Source organism: Oncorhynchus kisutch, linkage group LG3 (genome assembly GCF_002021735.2).
Source record: "Oncorhynchus kisutch isolate 150728-3 linkage group LG3, Okis_V2, whole genome shotgun sequence".
Lineage (NCBI taxonomy): Eukaryota > Metazoa > Chordata > Actinopteri > Salmoniformes > Salmonidae > Oncorhynchus > Oncorhynchus kisutch.
The window spans coordinates 22,756,421-22,772,865 of NC_034176.2; the positions used below are offsets into that span (position 1 = coordinate 22,756,421).

Here is a 16,445-nt window from a genome sequence, read left to right on the forward strand (position 1 = left end):
TTATATTAGCCAATCAGACTAGATATCTATCCATCTATTTATTTATCTGATTCACAAAAATGGATAATGTACTCAATCTTAAATATTTTATTTGTACCAAAACACAGTACATGATTAATATTTTTGTATTTGCATAGTAAATGTGGCATTTGAGTAGAAAAACATGTTAAAACATAAAGATATGTAATCAGAACAGATGATGGCTATTTTATTAAAAGACAATTATGTCTTGAAATGATTCTGAGCTCTATAGTCAACACCCAAAACTTTAGAAGAGATCTGCCAGGCTGCGGCTATTGGCTGTCAAACAATGACAAAAATATCACAAATACATATTTTACAGTAAAGCAGATATTATAATACTAATACTAATAATAACTTTATTTGTACAGCGCTTTTCAATACAGGTAACAAAGTGCTTCACATCATAAAATAAAAGTACTAACAAAGAAACAAAGAAAGAATAGCTAATTAAAATCATTTAAATCGTACATTAAAAGCATCTTTATAAAAGTGTGTCTTCAGCAGGGATTTAAAAAGAGCCACTGAATCTGCAGCCTGGTCTCCTCTGGCAGACCATTTCAAAGGCTAGGGGCCCTAATGGAAAACGCCCAGTCTCCTTTCGTTTTCAACCTACACCAGATTTTTGAATGGTCAATAGTGCCCTACCAGAGGATCTCAGGCTGCATCCTGGCTAAGAAGAACAAACATATCAGTGCCCTGCACTTACAAAATGCAATGAATGGCCCTTCCAAAAAGTAAGTTATCATCATGGCTTAGATTCACATCATGCAGCACCAAGGATGGAACATTCCATCCCTTTGAACTGACTGAGAGCACCATGGATGGACCATTATTGAATTAAGTACAGCTATCTTAGAATGAACATAAATGTGACCGTGTTACAAGTAAGACTGTGAGTAAGTGTTCATAACTTTAGAGGACAAAAAGTGTCCCTGATTGTCAGTGATTTCCAGACTTAGCACCTTAATTAGTAAAAAGAAAAAAAAGACTTCATAGAAAATTGCAGTGCCTTAAACATATTTCCCTTTAAGAAGAAAACAAACTACAACATCTCGTGAGTAAATTAGACATCACGATACAGTTCCTAATCTCCTGCAGATGGCGCTGTCTTCTCAGCCCACGGTCTTTACCAACGCCTTTTCTGACCGTACACTCTTGCAAAGGGTTCTACATTGAATCCAAAATGGTTCTACTTGGAACCAAAAGGGTTCTACCTGGTTCTACCTTCCAACAAGGGTCCTTCAAAGGGTTCTCCTATGGGGACAGCCGAAGAACCCTTTAAGGTTCTAGATAGCACCAGAGTAAAACCCAACCCAGCAACAAATAAATACAACTATATAGCTGCACATGAAGTCCAAACTCTGAGGAAACATTTGAATTTGTGTTTTCCTGAGAAGAAAAAAGGATCTAGTCCATTCAGTGTTAAGATAATGAGTAAACAAAAACATATTTGAGGAATAGCAAACATTTTGTGGAAATCACTCAAGTGAAGTAATAAAGTCTTCACCTAAATAATTTGTCTCTGGTCTTGTTACGCAAAATGGTCTTGTTCCCCAAAATGCACAAGATTATAAAGTTGTATTTGAAAGGACCATAAGGACAAGAGCATGGTTGGACTTGACTTGGACTTGAATTTGATATTGAGAGCATTATCACCTGATGATACTCATACATTTCTGCAACCAAAGAAGTCCATGTGAAAATAGCGAGGATACCCCTGTAGTGAATTCATCTCCACAGGATCAAACTTCCAGTACTGCCTCCCTCTGATAAAGTGGGCATAGCCTGTCAATGGGGGAAAAAATCTATTCATCAATACAATTAAATAATTATCCTATGATCTAACTTTTCAATGTCAGACTCACTCCCAAATTGAGGTGATTAGGTGATTCACTCATAATATTACCATATTGGTCCTTGAATGCTGCGTCGACATCACTGGGGATGCCGCGCCAGTCCTGCATGTTGCGAGGGTAGATAGAGTCGACACGGTTCTCCTTGGGGCTAAACCTCCAGTAGCTGCCTGACTTGAATAAGTAGGTGTTGTAGTTGTTGTCCTGGCCCCAGCGCAGAGCTGCCTGGATGTGGGAGACTGACAGGCCGAGGCTCTGCACAGAGTCTGGCCCTGTGATCTGTCTCTCTGCATCAAACACCCAGTAGCTTTGACCTGCAATAGCGCGAGAGAGAGAGAAGAGAGAGAGAGAGAGAAGAGAGAGAGGAGAGAGAGAGAGAGAGATACAGTAGATGCCCCTGCTGTGGGATCTGGGCTATGTTTTCATAGTTTCCATAACTCTTGCCTATTCAACACTCTTGTCACTCTTGACATGCCCTACTTAAAGTTGCAGAATAACACTTTTCTGGCTAACCAAAAAGTTCATAAAGCTATAATGCAGTTGTTTTCCTGCTTGTCTGCCTACATGTATGTTAACCTGTTAGTTTTCAACTTGGGGCTTACCTAATCCTACACTTATAAAATATAACTAACCACAGCACAATATCTATGTCACCCACCTTGAAAGAACCAGATATTCCCTGATTGGTCTTCAAAGGCTGCATCAATGCTCTCTGGAATCCCCCTCCAATGGCGGGATGCCAGCGCGGGGTAGCCTGCCTCCAGCCGCCCCTCCCGAATGCGCCACACATAGCGTGACTTAAAGAAAAACAGCTCTCCGCGAATCATAGACACAGCATCGAAGTCTGTCTGGCAGGCGTCAGGCTGGAGACAGAAAGAGGACCACTAGACTCTTAGAAGAAACTGTGCTATCTAGAACCAATAAGGGTTGTTCAGCTGTCCCAATAGGATACCCCTTTGAAGAACCCTTTTTATTTCCAGGTAGAACCCGTTTGGTTTCCTTATAGAATCCTTTCCACAGCGGGTTCTACATGGAACCCAAAAGAGTTATACCTGGAACCAAAAAGGGTTCTACCTGGAACCAAAAAGGGCTCTCCTCTGGGGAGAGCCGAATAATCCTTCTGAAACCCTTTTTTCCAAGAGTGTAGTGCATTTCCATACTGTCGTATCACATTTATTCTTGTGTGGCTAGTATCTCAGTTGTATTGTGTGTCTTATATTGTGATTATCTGCCTGTGTAGCACCTCCAAAGAAAAATATGGCGAGATTAACACTCACAATACTACTAATGATCTCATTGGTATCTGTAGTGATTTGTGGCAGTGGTTGGGGTGGAGATGGGGGCTGGACATGTGGATGAGGGCCATACAGGTATTGGATCCCCAGCTTGTCATCCTCGCTCAGCTCCAGAGGATAGGAGAAGCTGTAATAGGGGGACATCACTGCGCCCGGTTCCTGGGAGTGCTGCAGGCCAAGAACATGCCCGAACTCATGAGCAGCCACTTGGAGGAGGTCTGTGCCTGCAGTAGAGTCAAGGCGAGGGTCACACCTCCAGAGATAATACACTACAACTGTAGAAATACCTCCTGACTTTACTAATTTTACATAGAGCTCTATGTAAATCAACTCTCCATATTTCCTGCATGTTCCCTGCCAAGAAAACACTCACCCATGTAGTTGCCAAGGGACCACGCCTCATCATAGTCAAAATGGATGTCGCCCTCCCTGTGGGTCTTGGGGAAGAAGGCATGGGCTAGAATGCCCCCAGGGCCGTCAAAGGGCAGGTTATCTCCATGCCAGTAACTACAGTAGAGATCCATATGAGGGCAGGTTATCTCCATGCCAATAACTACAGTAGAGATCCACATGAGGGCAGGTTATCTCCATGCCAGTAACTACAGAAGAGATCCATATCAGGGCAGGTTATCTCCATGCCAGTACCTACAGTAGAGATCCATATCAGGGCAGGTTATCTCCATGCCAATACCTACAGTAGAGATCCATATCAGGGCAGGTTATCGCCATGCCAGTAACTACAGTAGAGATCCATATCAGGGCAGATTATCTCCATGCCAGTAACTACAGTAGAGATCCATATCAGGGCAGGTTATCTCCATGCCAGTAACTACAGTAGAGATCCATATCAGGAAAATGCTGGCTGAGCAGTAACTTAAAATCGGACATTTGAATACACATAATGTACACACATGCGTACCTAGTGAAGTCAATGACAATGTCAGCCTTTCCACTGCTGACCTCAGTGAATGTGAGGGGTGTGACCTCACTCCACACTCTCAGGGCTTCCAGCAGGACACGCCGCACTTTGTCTTCGCTCATCTGCCAGGGGAAACGAACCACTCTGAGGAAGAAAGATGTATAGATATAAACAGATATAAATCAGAGGACGTAAACTCCACGCACACATGCACACACACACACACGCACACGCACACGCACACACACACACACACACACATGCACACACACACTCCATAGTCTGTAGCCTGTAAAAACACACCAGAGACTACCAGCCTTGTTGCATACCTAGAACCTCCCTCTCATTTGATATCTAACCATCAAATCAACAGATAGGTGTGCTGTTACATAGACCCTCAGGCTCTGTAAAATAACAGTGTATCATAGTCCTGTTCCTTCCAGTTTACTTCATCTGTAAAGTCTCATTAGCCCATCGTGGCTTCCCCTCTCCTCTCTCTGAACGGCTTCTTAAATTCCATTGCATTTTGATAAAGAACAGCCACAATGAGAGTAACCAGGGTAGACACAGACAAAGAGGCAGCAGCCAGTCGACAGACAGCCCAGCCCAGACAATCCATACAGTGAGTCTCAGAAGGAGGAAAAGTAATACCATAAAAGCTACTTTATGACCAAAACAGGAGACTAATGATGGATAGAGTAACACTGGATTCTGAACATACAGTACCTTTCCCACCAACACAGGCAAATATGCACCAAAACAGGATACAAATACTATTTCCTTTGTTGGGACCAAGTCCATCTCAAGCTGTACACGAGTGTGGTTATGCTATAATAATAATAATAACAATAATAATATTATTATCCTTACTTGTAGGTGAGGTCAGTTTTCTCCAAGCGCCCCCCAAACAGGACAAAGCGTTTCTGCCTGTGTCTCCCCCTGTAGATGACATCCTTCAGTGTGGGGTAGTCAGGGACGCCACACCGGGGGCGGTTAGACTCCTCAGTGTTGTTATTTACCAGTGCTGCTTTTACAGGGTCTCCTATGGCCAAGGCTGTGTCTTTGAGTGTGTCCTGAGGATGGGCCACTCTTCCTCTCTTCTTTAGGTCATGGAGATCAAACCTCTGGAGCCATCCCTTTGATAGATAACATGTTTACAAAAGTGTCACTTATAAGGATGAACAACTTTAATTAAAACGCATTAGAAAACAATAGATTTGGTGTAAATATGTATCGCAATGCATTGCACTTTTTTGGAATCCATGCATGCACTGACATTGCCTTAAAGGGAAATGTAAGAAACAACATTCTACTTCACATTCATCATCTCCAGCACCACCCTAACATCAACATATGTGAAAATGGTGCATTCCTATGTTTTGTAGTAAAATAGATAGAGAAAGATTAGTAGACAATTAGTAGGCAATGCCTACTCACATGCATACAGATGATGTCATTAGAAACACGTATCTTCCTCTACCTATTTTACTACAAAACATAGAAAAGCACCATTTTCACATATATTGATATTGGGGTGGTGCTGGAGATTATGAATATGAAGTTGAAAAAATGTGAAGTTTCCCTTTAACATGATTGTCAGTATCTCTGAGAGTGGGAGTATGAGAGGTCAATAATAACTGGAAATAAGTAAACAAACAAACATTGCCTGTCAGAGAGTGTTTCCCTTGTTGACTTGGAGTGGGCTTGTAGCTTACTTTACTGTCAGTTATCATTACACATAGGAACTATTACAGTAAATACCCCCCTGCAGAACCCAGAGGAAATGACTTTGCTCATCACCTCCTACCTCAAGCATAAATTACAGAGAGGAGAAATACTGTCAGTGGCACAGCGTCTCCATGGCTTTTTGAAGTTGTACAATTCAAGGCCTTTTACATCTTTGCAATTCAGGAAGCATTGGGGTGCTCTTCATGATCACAAATGTCTTTACATTTCCTCTGACACTGCTACTGTAAAACACATTGGATTTCTTAATGCACTAAGAACACGAGGATGTAGCGTATTCTACACTCTTAGAAAAAAGGGTTCCAAAAGGGTTCTTCTACTGCGCCCATAGGAGAACCCTTTTTGGTTCCAGGTTAGAACCCTTTTTGGTTTCAGTTAGAACCCCTTTGGGTTCCAAATAGAACCCTCTGTGGGAAAGGGTTGTACATGGAACCCAAAAGGGTTCTCCTATGGCAGGGTTCCCCAACTGGCGGCCTGCGGGCCGGGTGGTTTTATTAGGCCCCACATGTTTTCTGAGTAAAAAAAAATAATTCATTGTGGAATTTCATTGTTGGACATAAAAGACTGTAAAAATAACAGGAAATCAGCTCCAAGTGATTTTAATTTAAGAATTCCCATGCATAATAGAGAGACATGTGACCGTATACAAATGTAAGCAAGGTTTGAAATGATTATGTTTTAGTCTAACATTATATCTGTTTGGGCTTCTTGCGGTCAATTTGCAGTCTACAAAATATTTGTAATTATGTTCAGGCCCTCCTACCATCCGCTCCAGAAAAAAATCGGCCCGCGGCTGAATCTAGTTGATGATCGCTGTCCTACGGGGACAGCCGAATAACCCTTTAAGGTTCTAGATAGCAAATATTTTTCTAAGAGTGTAGCGTATTCTAGATGAACGATAATCAGACATAAGTCCTAATCATTCTGTCATTGTGTCAAGCCAGTCCTCCCTCTGGTAGCCTACTGCTTTGTGAGGCTTTAGTGTTGTGGAGTTGTGGGATAATGGGAACAATGCCCAGCAGGATTCGTGGAATGTGCTCCAGACCTCAAAACGAGAGGGCCTTACCCTGAGTTATGTGCCCCAATCAAGGAAGAAACACTAGGCAGCAGAACTCTCAGTCATCCCGCCTGCATTTCACTTTGTAATTTAACCCTAATATATGGATCTTGGGCTTGCACTCTAAATCTAGTTTGGCAATAAGATGTATACCCAACTGCATGAGAATGGGAGTGTGGGCTATCTACAGTGCATTGTAAAGCGTGGCTAACAAGCAGGAGGAGTGTGCACTCAACATATTTCAAAAAGGGAAATGAGAAGAGAAATTAGTGCTGTTGACAAGTTGCTGACAATAACTCCCTCCCATCTGTCAAAAGGATCAGTCTAGCCCCTGAGGTGAGAGAAAGCACAGCTCCTCCCCTCAGATTGCCAACAGGGTAATGGCCAAAGTTCACTTCCATGGTGTCACAGGGGTTGTACCATGAACTTATGAAAGCTTAGACTGTCCTCAAATTGCCTGTCTTTGTTTACATTTATGGCATGTACTGCATATGCTCTTCTGCATGTATGTCCACTGAGCAGACAGTCTGGACACATATTAAAATTTGTGCATGTCACGCCCTGACCATAGAGAGCTTTTTATTCTCTATGTTGGTTAGGTCGGGGTGTTACTAGGGTGGGTCATCTAGGTAATTAGATTTCTATGTTGGCCTGGTATGGTTCCCAATCAAAGGCAGCTGTTTATCGTTGTCTCTGATTGGGGATCATATTTAGGCAGCCATTTCCCCTTTGTGCTTTGTGGGATCTTGAATATGTATAGTTGCCTGTGAGCACTATAGTAACTTTGCGATTTATTGTTTTTTTTGAGTTTCACTACCTAATAACGAGGATGGAACCATACCACGCTGCATCTTGGTCCACTTGTTATAAAGATCGTGACAGTGCATATGTTGTGTATACCCAACACGTGGTGTTCAGTGGTGTCGTCTTCTGACGTGTATTGTGATATATTTGAGTAAAATTGCTTTCATTACTCATATCTGCTGTCCTGCGCCTGACTCATCTCACCAGCTACACACAGACGTAATTACAGAATTACTCACCTTCAAATAGATTCAGCAGGAGTAGTCGCCCTCCCTGTGGAGGTAGAGGACCATGTTGCAATGTCTGAACACCGCCATGGATCGCGTGTTACAGATGATGGATCATTGGGAGAGAGCAGGAGGTCATCCAGCGCCTTCACCAGCCCCACTACAACAGGCCCCACTGTCCACCCCTCCTTCACCCGGTCCCAGCGGGAATCCGCTTGAGCTCCCGAGGGAGTATGATGGGACGGCTGCCAGATGCCAGGGGTTCCTACTCCAGCTGGAGCTCTACCCGGCGGCCATCCACCTGGCTCCTTCGGGACGTGAGAGCGTGTCCGCCCTCGTCTCCTGCCTCTCAAGCAAAGCCCTGGACCATTACACAGAGTTCACCCGCCGCTTTCAGGCAATTTTCAACCACCCGCCTGAGGGTCGAGCGGTGGGTGAACGTCTGTTCCACCTGAGGCAGAGGACTAGGAGCGCGCAGGGTTACCGGACCCTGGCCACCAGCACGGGATGGAACGACAGGGCCCTGATCGATGCAGTCTGCGCGAGGATGTTCGTCGGGAATTGGCCTGCCAAGACACCACCCTCACGTTGGACCTTCTGGTGGATCTGTCCATCTGTCTGGACACCCTGCTGATTTGATTGACCGTTCATTTGCTCATAGTTTAGGGACCCCCTTGTTCCTGTGGATATGCCCTTCCCTGTGCACGCCCTAGATAGTCGACCATTAGGGTCAGGGCTGATTAGGGAGGTCCCCGCTCCACTAAGCATGGTTACGCAGGAGAGTCACAAGGAGAGAATCAGTCCCTTCCTTATTGATTCTCCTGCATTTCCTGTGGTGCTGGGCCTACCCTGGTTGTCCTGTCACGACCCCACTATTTCGTGGCAACAGAGGGCTCTCAAGGGGTGGTCACGAGAGTGCTCAGGGAGGTGTGTAGGAGTTTCCATCGGTGCGACTACGGTGGAAAGTCCAGACCAGGTCTCCACCGTGCGCATCCCCTCGTAATATGCAGATTTGGCTCTCGCTTTCTGTAAGAAGAAGGTGACTCAATAACCACCCCATCGACCGGGGGATTATGCGATAAATCTCCTGGTAGACGCAGCACTTCCCAGGAGTCACGTGTATCCCCTGTCACAGGAGGAGATGGCGGCTATGGAAACATATGTCTCCGAATTCCTGGGGAAGGGATACATTCGGCAATCCACTTCACCTGCCTCCTCGAGTTTCGTTTTTGTGAAGAAGAAGGATGGAGGTCTGCGCCCGTGTATTGACTATCGGGGTATCAATCAGATCACAGTGAGGTACAGCTACCCGCTGCCTCTCATAGCCAGTGCGATCGAGTCAATGCACGGGGCGCGCTTCTTCACAAAATTGGATCTCAGGAGCGCTTACAACCTGGTGCGTATCCGGGAGGGGGCCGAGTGGAAGACGGCATTTAGTACCACCTCAGGGCACTATGAGTACCTCGTCATGCCATACAGGTTGATGAATGCTCCATCAGTCTTCCAGGCCTTTGTTGACGAGATTTTCCGGGATCTGCACAGGCAGGGTGTAGTGGTGTATATATCGACGACTTTCTGATATACTTCGCTACACGCGCAGAGCATGTGTCCCTGGTGCACAGGGTGCTTGGTCGACTGTTGGAGCATGAGAAATGTCTGTTCTTCCAACAGTCCGTCTCCTTCCTAGGGTACCGCATTTCCACATCAGGGGTGGAGATGGAGAGTTACCGCATTTCAGCCGTGCGTAATTGGCCGACTCCCACCACGGTAAAGGAAGTGCAGCGGTTTCTAGGGTTTTCCAACTACTACCGGAGGTTGATCCAAGGTTTTGGTCAGGTAGTGGCTTCCATTACCTCACTGCTAAAGGGGGGACCGGTACGACTGCAGTGGTCGGCTGAGGCGGACAGGGCTTTTGGTCACCTGAAGGCTCTGTTTACCTGGGCTCCCGTGCTGGCCCATCCTGATGCCTCTTTGGCGTTCATAGTGAAGGTGGACGCATCCAAGGCTGAGATAGGAGCCTTGCTCTCTCAGCGCTCGGGCACACCACCAAAGCTCCGCCCCTGTGCTTTCTTTTCGAAGAAGCTCAGCCCGGCGGAGCGAAACTATGATGTGGGGGACCGGGAGCTGTTGGCTGTTGTCAAGGCTCTGAAGGCGTGGAGACATTGGCTTGAGGGGGCTAAACACCCTTTCCTCATCTGGACTGACCACCGCCATCTGGAGTACATCCGGGCGTTGAGGAGACTGAATCCTCACCAGGCAAGGTGGGCCATGTTGGGCTCTGTCCTACAGACCAGGTTCCCAGAATGCTAAGGCAGATGCACTGTCCCGGATGTATGACACAGAGGAGCGGTCCATGGATCACACTCCCATACTTCCGGCCTCTTGCCTAGTGGCACCGGTGGTGTGGGAGCTGGATGCGGATATCGAGCGGGCGTTACGCACAGAGCCCACTCCCCCACAGTGTCCAGCTGGGCACCTGTACAATCCGTCTGCTGTCCGCGACAGTTTGATCTCTTGGGCCCACATGTCACCCTCCTCTGGTCATCCTTGCATTGGTCAGACGGTGCGTTGCCTTAGTGGGAAGTACTGGTGGTCCACCTTGGCCAAGGACGTGAGGGTTTATGTTTCCTCCTGCTCAGTGGGCACCCAGTGCAAGGCTCCCAGGCACCTGCCCAGAGGGAAGTTACAACCCCTACCCGTTCAACAACGGCCGTGGTCGCACCTGTCGGTGGGATTCTTGACGGATCTTCCTCCCTCGCAGGGCAACACCACGATCTTGGTCGTTGTGGATCGGTTTTCTAAGTACTGCCGTCTCCTCCCTTTGCCCGGTCTCCCTACGGCACTACAGACTGCGGAGGCCCTGTTCACTCACGTCTTCTGGCACTACGGGGTGCCTGAGGACATAGTCTCTGATCAGTTCACGTCCAGGTTCTGGAGAGCGTTCATGTAACGTCTGGGGGTCTCGGTCAGCCTCACATCAAGTTTTCCCCCCAAGAGTAATGGGCAGGTGGAGAGAGTAAACCAGGATGTGGGTAGGTTTCTGCGGTCATATTGCCAGGACCGGCCGGGGGAGTGGGTGGCGTTCATCCCTTGGGCAGAGATGGCCCCGAACTCACTTCCCCACTCCTCTACTAACCTCTCTCCCTTCCAGTGCGTACTGGGGTATCAGCCGGTTCTGGCACCTTGGCATCAGAGCCAGATCGAAGCCCCTGCAGTGGACGAATGGTTTAAGCGCTCAGAGGAGACCTGGGAGCCCACCCATGTGCACCTGCAACGGGCCGTGAGGCGGCAGAAGGCGAGCGCCGACCGCCACCACAGTGAGGCCCTGGTGTTCGCACCAGGGGACCGGGTCTGGCTCTCGACCCAACATCTGCCCCTCCGCCTGCCCTGCCGGACGCTGGGTCCGTGGTTTGTGGGGCCATTCAAAATCCTGAGAAGACTGAACGAGGTATGCTACAGGTTACAGCTTCCCCCAGATTACCGTATTAATCCCTCGTTCCATGTGTCTCTCCTCGGGCCTGTGGTGGCCGGTCCACTCTAGGAGTCTGAGGTGGGGGAGGTTCCTACCGCCAGTGCCGGTGGAGGACGTCTTGGACCCTTCGTTGCTGCGGGAGTTCCACCGTCTCCATCTGGATCACCCTGCGCCTTGTCCTCCGGGTCGTCCCCAAGGTCAGTGTCGGCACGCGGTCAAGGGGGGGGGGTACTGTCACATCTTCCGCCGAAGTCGATCCCTCTCCTTGTTCGGGCGGTATTCGGCGGTCGACGTCACCGGCCTTCTAGCCATCGCCGATCCACTTTTCATTTTCCATTTGTTTTGTCATTGTCTTACACACCTGGTTTCAATCCCCCAATTACTTGTTCATTATTTAACCCTCTGTTCCCCCATGTTTGTTTGTGAGTAATTGTTTATTGTATTGCGGTCTGTATTTGTGGCCTTGTATTTATACGACGTGTATAAATATATATATTTGAGTAAAATTGCTTTCATTACTCATATCTGCTGTCCTGCGCCTGATTCATCTCACCAGCTACACACAGACGCATTACATAGATGACCACTCTGGGTAGTAGAGCTATTGGAGGAGCAGAGGTCCCCAGACAATATTGACTTGTCTGCAGCCGGTTTGCGTGTTCCCACATCATCTGAGAGCAGACAGAGGATATCCTTATAGGAGTCTCTGGCACAGTGTTTCTCAGCTAAGCCCTGGGAGACACAGTCAGTCCATCATCTTCTGTCCTGATGACTATGCAAGATGCCATTTACGAAGTAGTTCACCCTCCAAAAGAGGGCTCTAGGTGACTCAGGATGTTTTATCATTGTGTTTGGAACCAACATGTTTTGGGAGGGGGATCCATTACATGTATGGACACATCTATCTTCTGGTTACAGTGATGACAAGATCTGTGAGTCACTGCAGTGGAGTGACAGAGTGGTATTCAAAGAGCACAACTCAACATGTCTGTACAAGTATACAAGTATCCTAAAGCCTAGACATTATAAAATGTGGACATTGTCAGTTCTTGTAAGAATTTGTAAAAAAGGAGGACACTTAAACCCTTTCATATAGGAACAATACTAGAGGACATTGTCTGCAAACGGAGCAACTTGGTAATGTTTACACAATGCATCGGATATGGTCTTGATTTGGAGAGGGTATGTATACTACTGAGTAAATACAGACAAACTGTTTCACTATAACAGGATAGAAGATTCAACTGATGAGGTGAAAGATAGATGCACCACTATCAACACATGCCTTGGTATCTGCCTCCTTATCCTCCTTAATCCAATACATCAGCCACAATCAGTAACACCAGGCAATAGAAAATCGGTTGCAAATCTCCTGGGTTCTTACTGTGCTCTTTTATCTTTCCTGGCAAACAAACTTCCTCCCCTGAGACCTCAGGCTTCCAGATTCTCTATCTGCCAAGCAGAGAATCAGGGGGATAATGCCACCCTCACCTTGCATGACCTGATCACACATTAACTGGGTTTTGTGCCCTGCTGTGACTTAATTCAATAGGTGAATGCTATGGAAACTGAGGCTAGTAATCTCTGATGTCACTTCCAGTCTCATGGATGTCTAGCAGTCAGTTTGGCCAGAGGACAGAACTAATGGAGCAAAACAGGAAGAAAAACCAAGGGACATGGCTTTTATTCACAAAGGGATATCCAAACATTGAGCCCATCGTATTATTTTCCCTTCATTTTCCCTGTGAGAGCAAACAGGCTCTGTGTTTCCTGACCCAGATACAGAGAAACTTGTTCCTGCTTGTATAATCACCAACTCTTTTGTCAACAATGGGAAACAAATTGACAAAACTACAGATTACGCTTTCCAGTTCAGTTAACAACTAGACATAACAATTAATTATTATTTGCATGTGTTGCCATCGCAGCTGCAAGTAATTTCGGTAAAGGAAGAGAGTAGAAACTAAACTAACAACTTTTCCTCCATGACATTGAGGGGACGTTTGTCATACTTGGTCCTTCATACAGTTGGTTTACAGTAGGCTACCTCAGACATTCTCAAATTAATGAGTTTGCATTTTTTCCAGTTTTCATCAAGAAGCCGATAATCTCTGTCATTGAGGCAGTAGGCTAATATTGCAAGTTATCAGCAATACATAATCTAAAACATCAATTTGGACAATAAAACACCCCCAATGGCAATGTGGAGCTTCCCTCTTTATCCTCTCATTCACAGAGTTGTTGACAAAATGTCTTTACAGACCAGTTATTATCGTTTCCTGCCCTGCGGAGACAAGAACTCAATTACCTTCTCTATTTACCACACGCCCATACCCTGCAGGACTTTCAGTTGTGCCATGGTAGCACAAATGTTAGATATCAGATCAATTAACATTGTAAGAAGGTTGAAAATAAAAGCCTTTTACATGTCAGTGTTGATGTTGTGGCAGTGGCTCTGTGAAGTTTCTAAATGCCACATTGCTTAGACTTAGTCCCATCCTGGGAGGGTTATGTGTTTGACAGATAAATATTTTTGTTTAGGATTAATGAGGCAGTGTTTAAAGGGCAAATCAGCAATTGAAACAATAATAAAGCTTCTCCCAGCCCTGTTTCGGTAAAAAGCTGAGGGACGGGCTGGAAACATGTAACCACTCTCAAATTCATAGACAGAGCTATGAATGCAAGGACTGATCATCCTTGACATCAAAATTATAGTTTTAACCATGTTTTAAGGCTATATAGTGTTTGTTTACATTTACATTGTTATTAACAAACATTCAAGTGAAACAAGCTTATATTTTAGGGTTTGATCGGGTACCTTAATCTAAGCTCATAAATCATTTATAAATTATATTCTTAAAAAAATCAATGGATACATATCACAACTGTATAAATCCAAAAATGGATGTAGCAACTGCTGATTGCCACTTTAAAATATGATGTTGTAATATACTCATTTCATATCGGTCATCTTCGAAAGATATGACACTTTGTCCACTGCACAGGTTCATCATCTTAACACTAACATGCTGACCAGACCGAACACGTCGGGTGCGCAAGCGACGCAAAATACATTTTGAAATCCATGTTATTCAATTATTGCATCCACACTGCTCGCGTGCGCCAACGAGCGTCTGCGATGCCAAGGGCCAAAATAGAAGTCATTCCTATTTCTGACGCAGATCGAGCTGAAAGTCCTGCCTCTCCTATCTCCTCATTGGTTTATAGAAGCAGGAACCCACGCGCCATCTCCTCATTGGTTATACCCACGTGGGTGATTGAAAGACGAACTGTTTTGCCAGTAGTCGTGGTAAAACTATGAAAGTTTAGATGTGATCACCATATAAGTTCAAAGATGAAAAAGCCTGGAAGGAGGAGAGATGACTTGAAACGATTCGGTTGGCCGTTTTATGTGTAGATTAATTGTCGGAGTAGAGGACCTTGTGCAGTTCAGATTTTTAAAAAAAATATGTTTTCATTTTTTTCCCAGTTCAGGTAAAATAACAACTCAATGTTTATATCCCAAGACAAATTAGCTAGCAACAGCAAGCTAGCTAAATAGGACAAATTAGCTAGCAAGAGCAAGCTAACTAGCCATACATGTTTAATGCTTTTCGACCTGTCCCCAAATTAATGTCATTGGTTTAGAGTTTGTTTTGCTATTTTAACCTGCGTGTCGTGAACGCGTTTGGTGTGGGGGGACAAAATACATTTATGCACGATAGCGCACGCGCGCAGCCGGTTTGGGTTCCGTGTAAGTATTGACATAGAGCCCTTCTAATAATACTGAGCATAAAATCTACAAGATTATTTGTTTTGACAGATGGGTTTTAAAGATTTACCAGGTTGGTGTCGGTCAACCAGGGCGAAGCATAATCATAACTGTAATAAAGCACACTGTAGTGTGGGTATAGCACACTGAACATTCGAAAAAGCCTGGAAAACTGGGATTCACAACTAAGAACTTTTCTGAACTCTCATGTGTGCATGATTTGAAATAGCAGGTGAATTGGGAATGCACTAATAATAATTGGCAGTGACTTGCAACACCGATGAAACTTCCAGTAATTGCACTATCAAGATATTTGTGTCTGCTGAAAGATATTATCAAACAAAGAAAAAGTAATACAACTAAAGTATTCTGCACTCACCGGAGTCGCTTTGTACCTGATTGCTTCGGGCACTGGCGAACAATGCATGCTTCGGAGGCATTGCAGCGTAAAGACCCAAGATAGGACAGAAGTCTGCATCATTATCATCATCTTCTGGACCCGTGGACAGCTCTTTCTTCAGCTCTCTCTTCAGCCGAAGAGTGACGGCGCAGCTTCTTGTGGGCTCTTATATAGGTTCTGATTCTGTGTTCTTTCTTCAAATACGCGTTTTATAGTCTGGACTCTGGAGTGATAATTCCACCCGCAACAACGTAACATTTAACCCATTTTGTGCTGCGCTAACATGGATTTTTTTGGGATTCAAAACGGATAATCTACCTGCAATTGAAAGAATAGGAAACTAATGCATTTTCTCTTTGGAAAAAATGACTTATGTGAAACTCAAATGTGTTATTCATCAATAAATATTTCAACAACGCTATTGAAGGTGTTGGTTTATTTTTGGATTGATATTAATACACGTATGGCTATTCATTTCAGCCAACTGGTAATGACACATACTGTAGGCTACATACATTTCGTTTGCAACAAGTTGTGCGATTGTTTCCATATAACAACAGCCCATTCACCATTTTTGTCTTTGATTTTGGAAATATTGTGTCACAACAACTCTCATAACCCAAACTTTGGTCCTAGGAGTGGTGCCCATCTCCAAATTGACAAGTCACACCAGCCACAAAAAAAGCTGCAAAAGCAACTGCAAGGCATTTAAGCCACAGGGGCATTTAAGCCACAGAGGGCATTTAAGCCATAGATGCATTTAAGCCACAGAGAGGCATTTAAGCCACAGTGGGCATTTAAGCCACAGGGCATTTAAGCCACAAAAGGCATTTAAGCCACAGAGGCATTCAAGCCACAGAAAGGCATTTAAGCCAC

The 16,445-nt window shown here is 45.2% G+C and overlaps 1 protein-coding gene across 1 annotated transcript; it reads right to left on the reverse strand.

Annotated features, from left to right (window-relative positions):
• Positions 1–72: 72 nt before the first annotated feature.
• LOC109871723 (stromelysin-3-like) lies at positions 73–15,795 on the reverse strand. The gene is made up of 8 exons (XM_020462694.2): positions 15,549–15,795; positions 4,962–5,227; positions 4,092–4,235; positions 3,546–3,679; positions 3,155–3,396; positions 2,536–2,740; positions 1,931–2,191; positions 73–1,809 (listed from the first exon to the last, which is right to left on the reverse strand). The coding sequence occupies exons 1-8, from the start codon at positions 15,657–15,659 to the stop codon at positions 1,691–1,693; spliced, it is 1,482 nt and encodes a 493-aa protein (XP_020318283.1). The 5' UTR covers positions 15,660–15,795; the 3' UTR covers positions 73–1,690.
• Between the last annotated feature and the right edge of the window lie 650 nt (positions 15,796–16,445).

What these genes read in the sequence shown, in the direction of transcription:
- LOC109871723 (XM_020462694.2), bottom strand. Translation starts at nt 15,659, where the DNA reads ATGATGATAATGATGCAGACTTCTGTCCTATCTTGGGTCTTTACGCTG. An exon ending in ATTGTCATTGACTTCACTAG is followed by an intron (nt 3,680 to 4,091) that starts GTACGCATGTGT and finishes TCTCTACTGTAG; the next exon opens with TTACTGGCATGGAGATAACC. An exon ending in GTCCCTTGGCAACTACATGG is followed by an intron (nt 3,397 to 3,545) that starts GTGAGTGTTTTC and finishes ACTCTACTGCAG; the next exon opens with GCACAGACCTCCTCCAAGTG.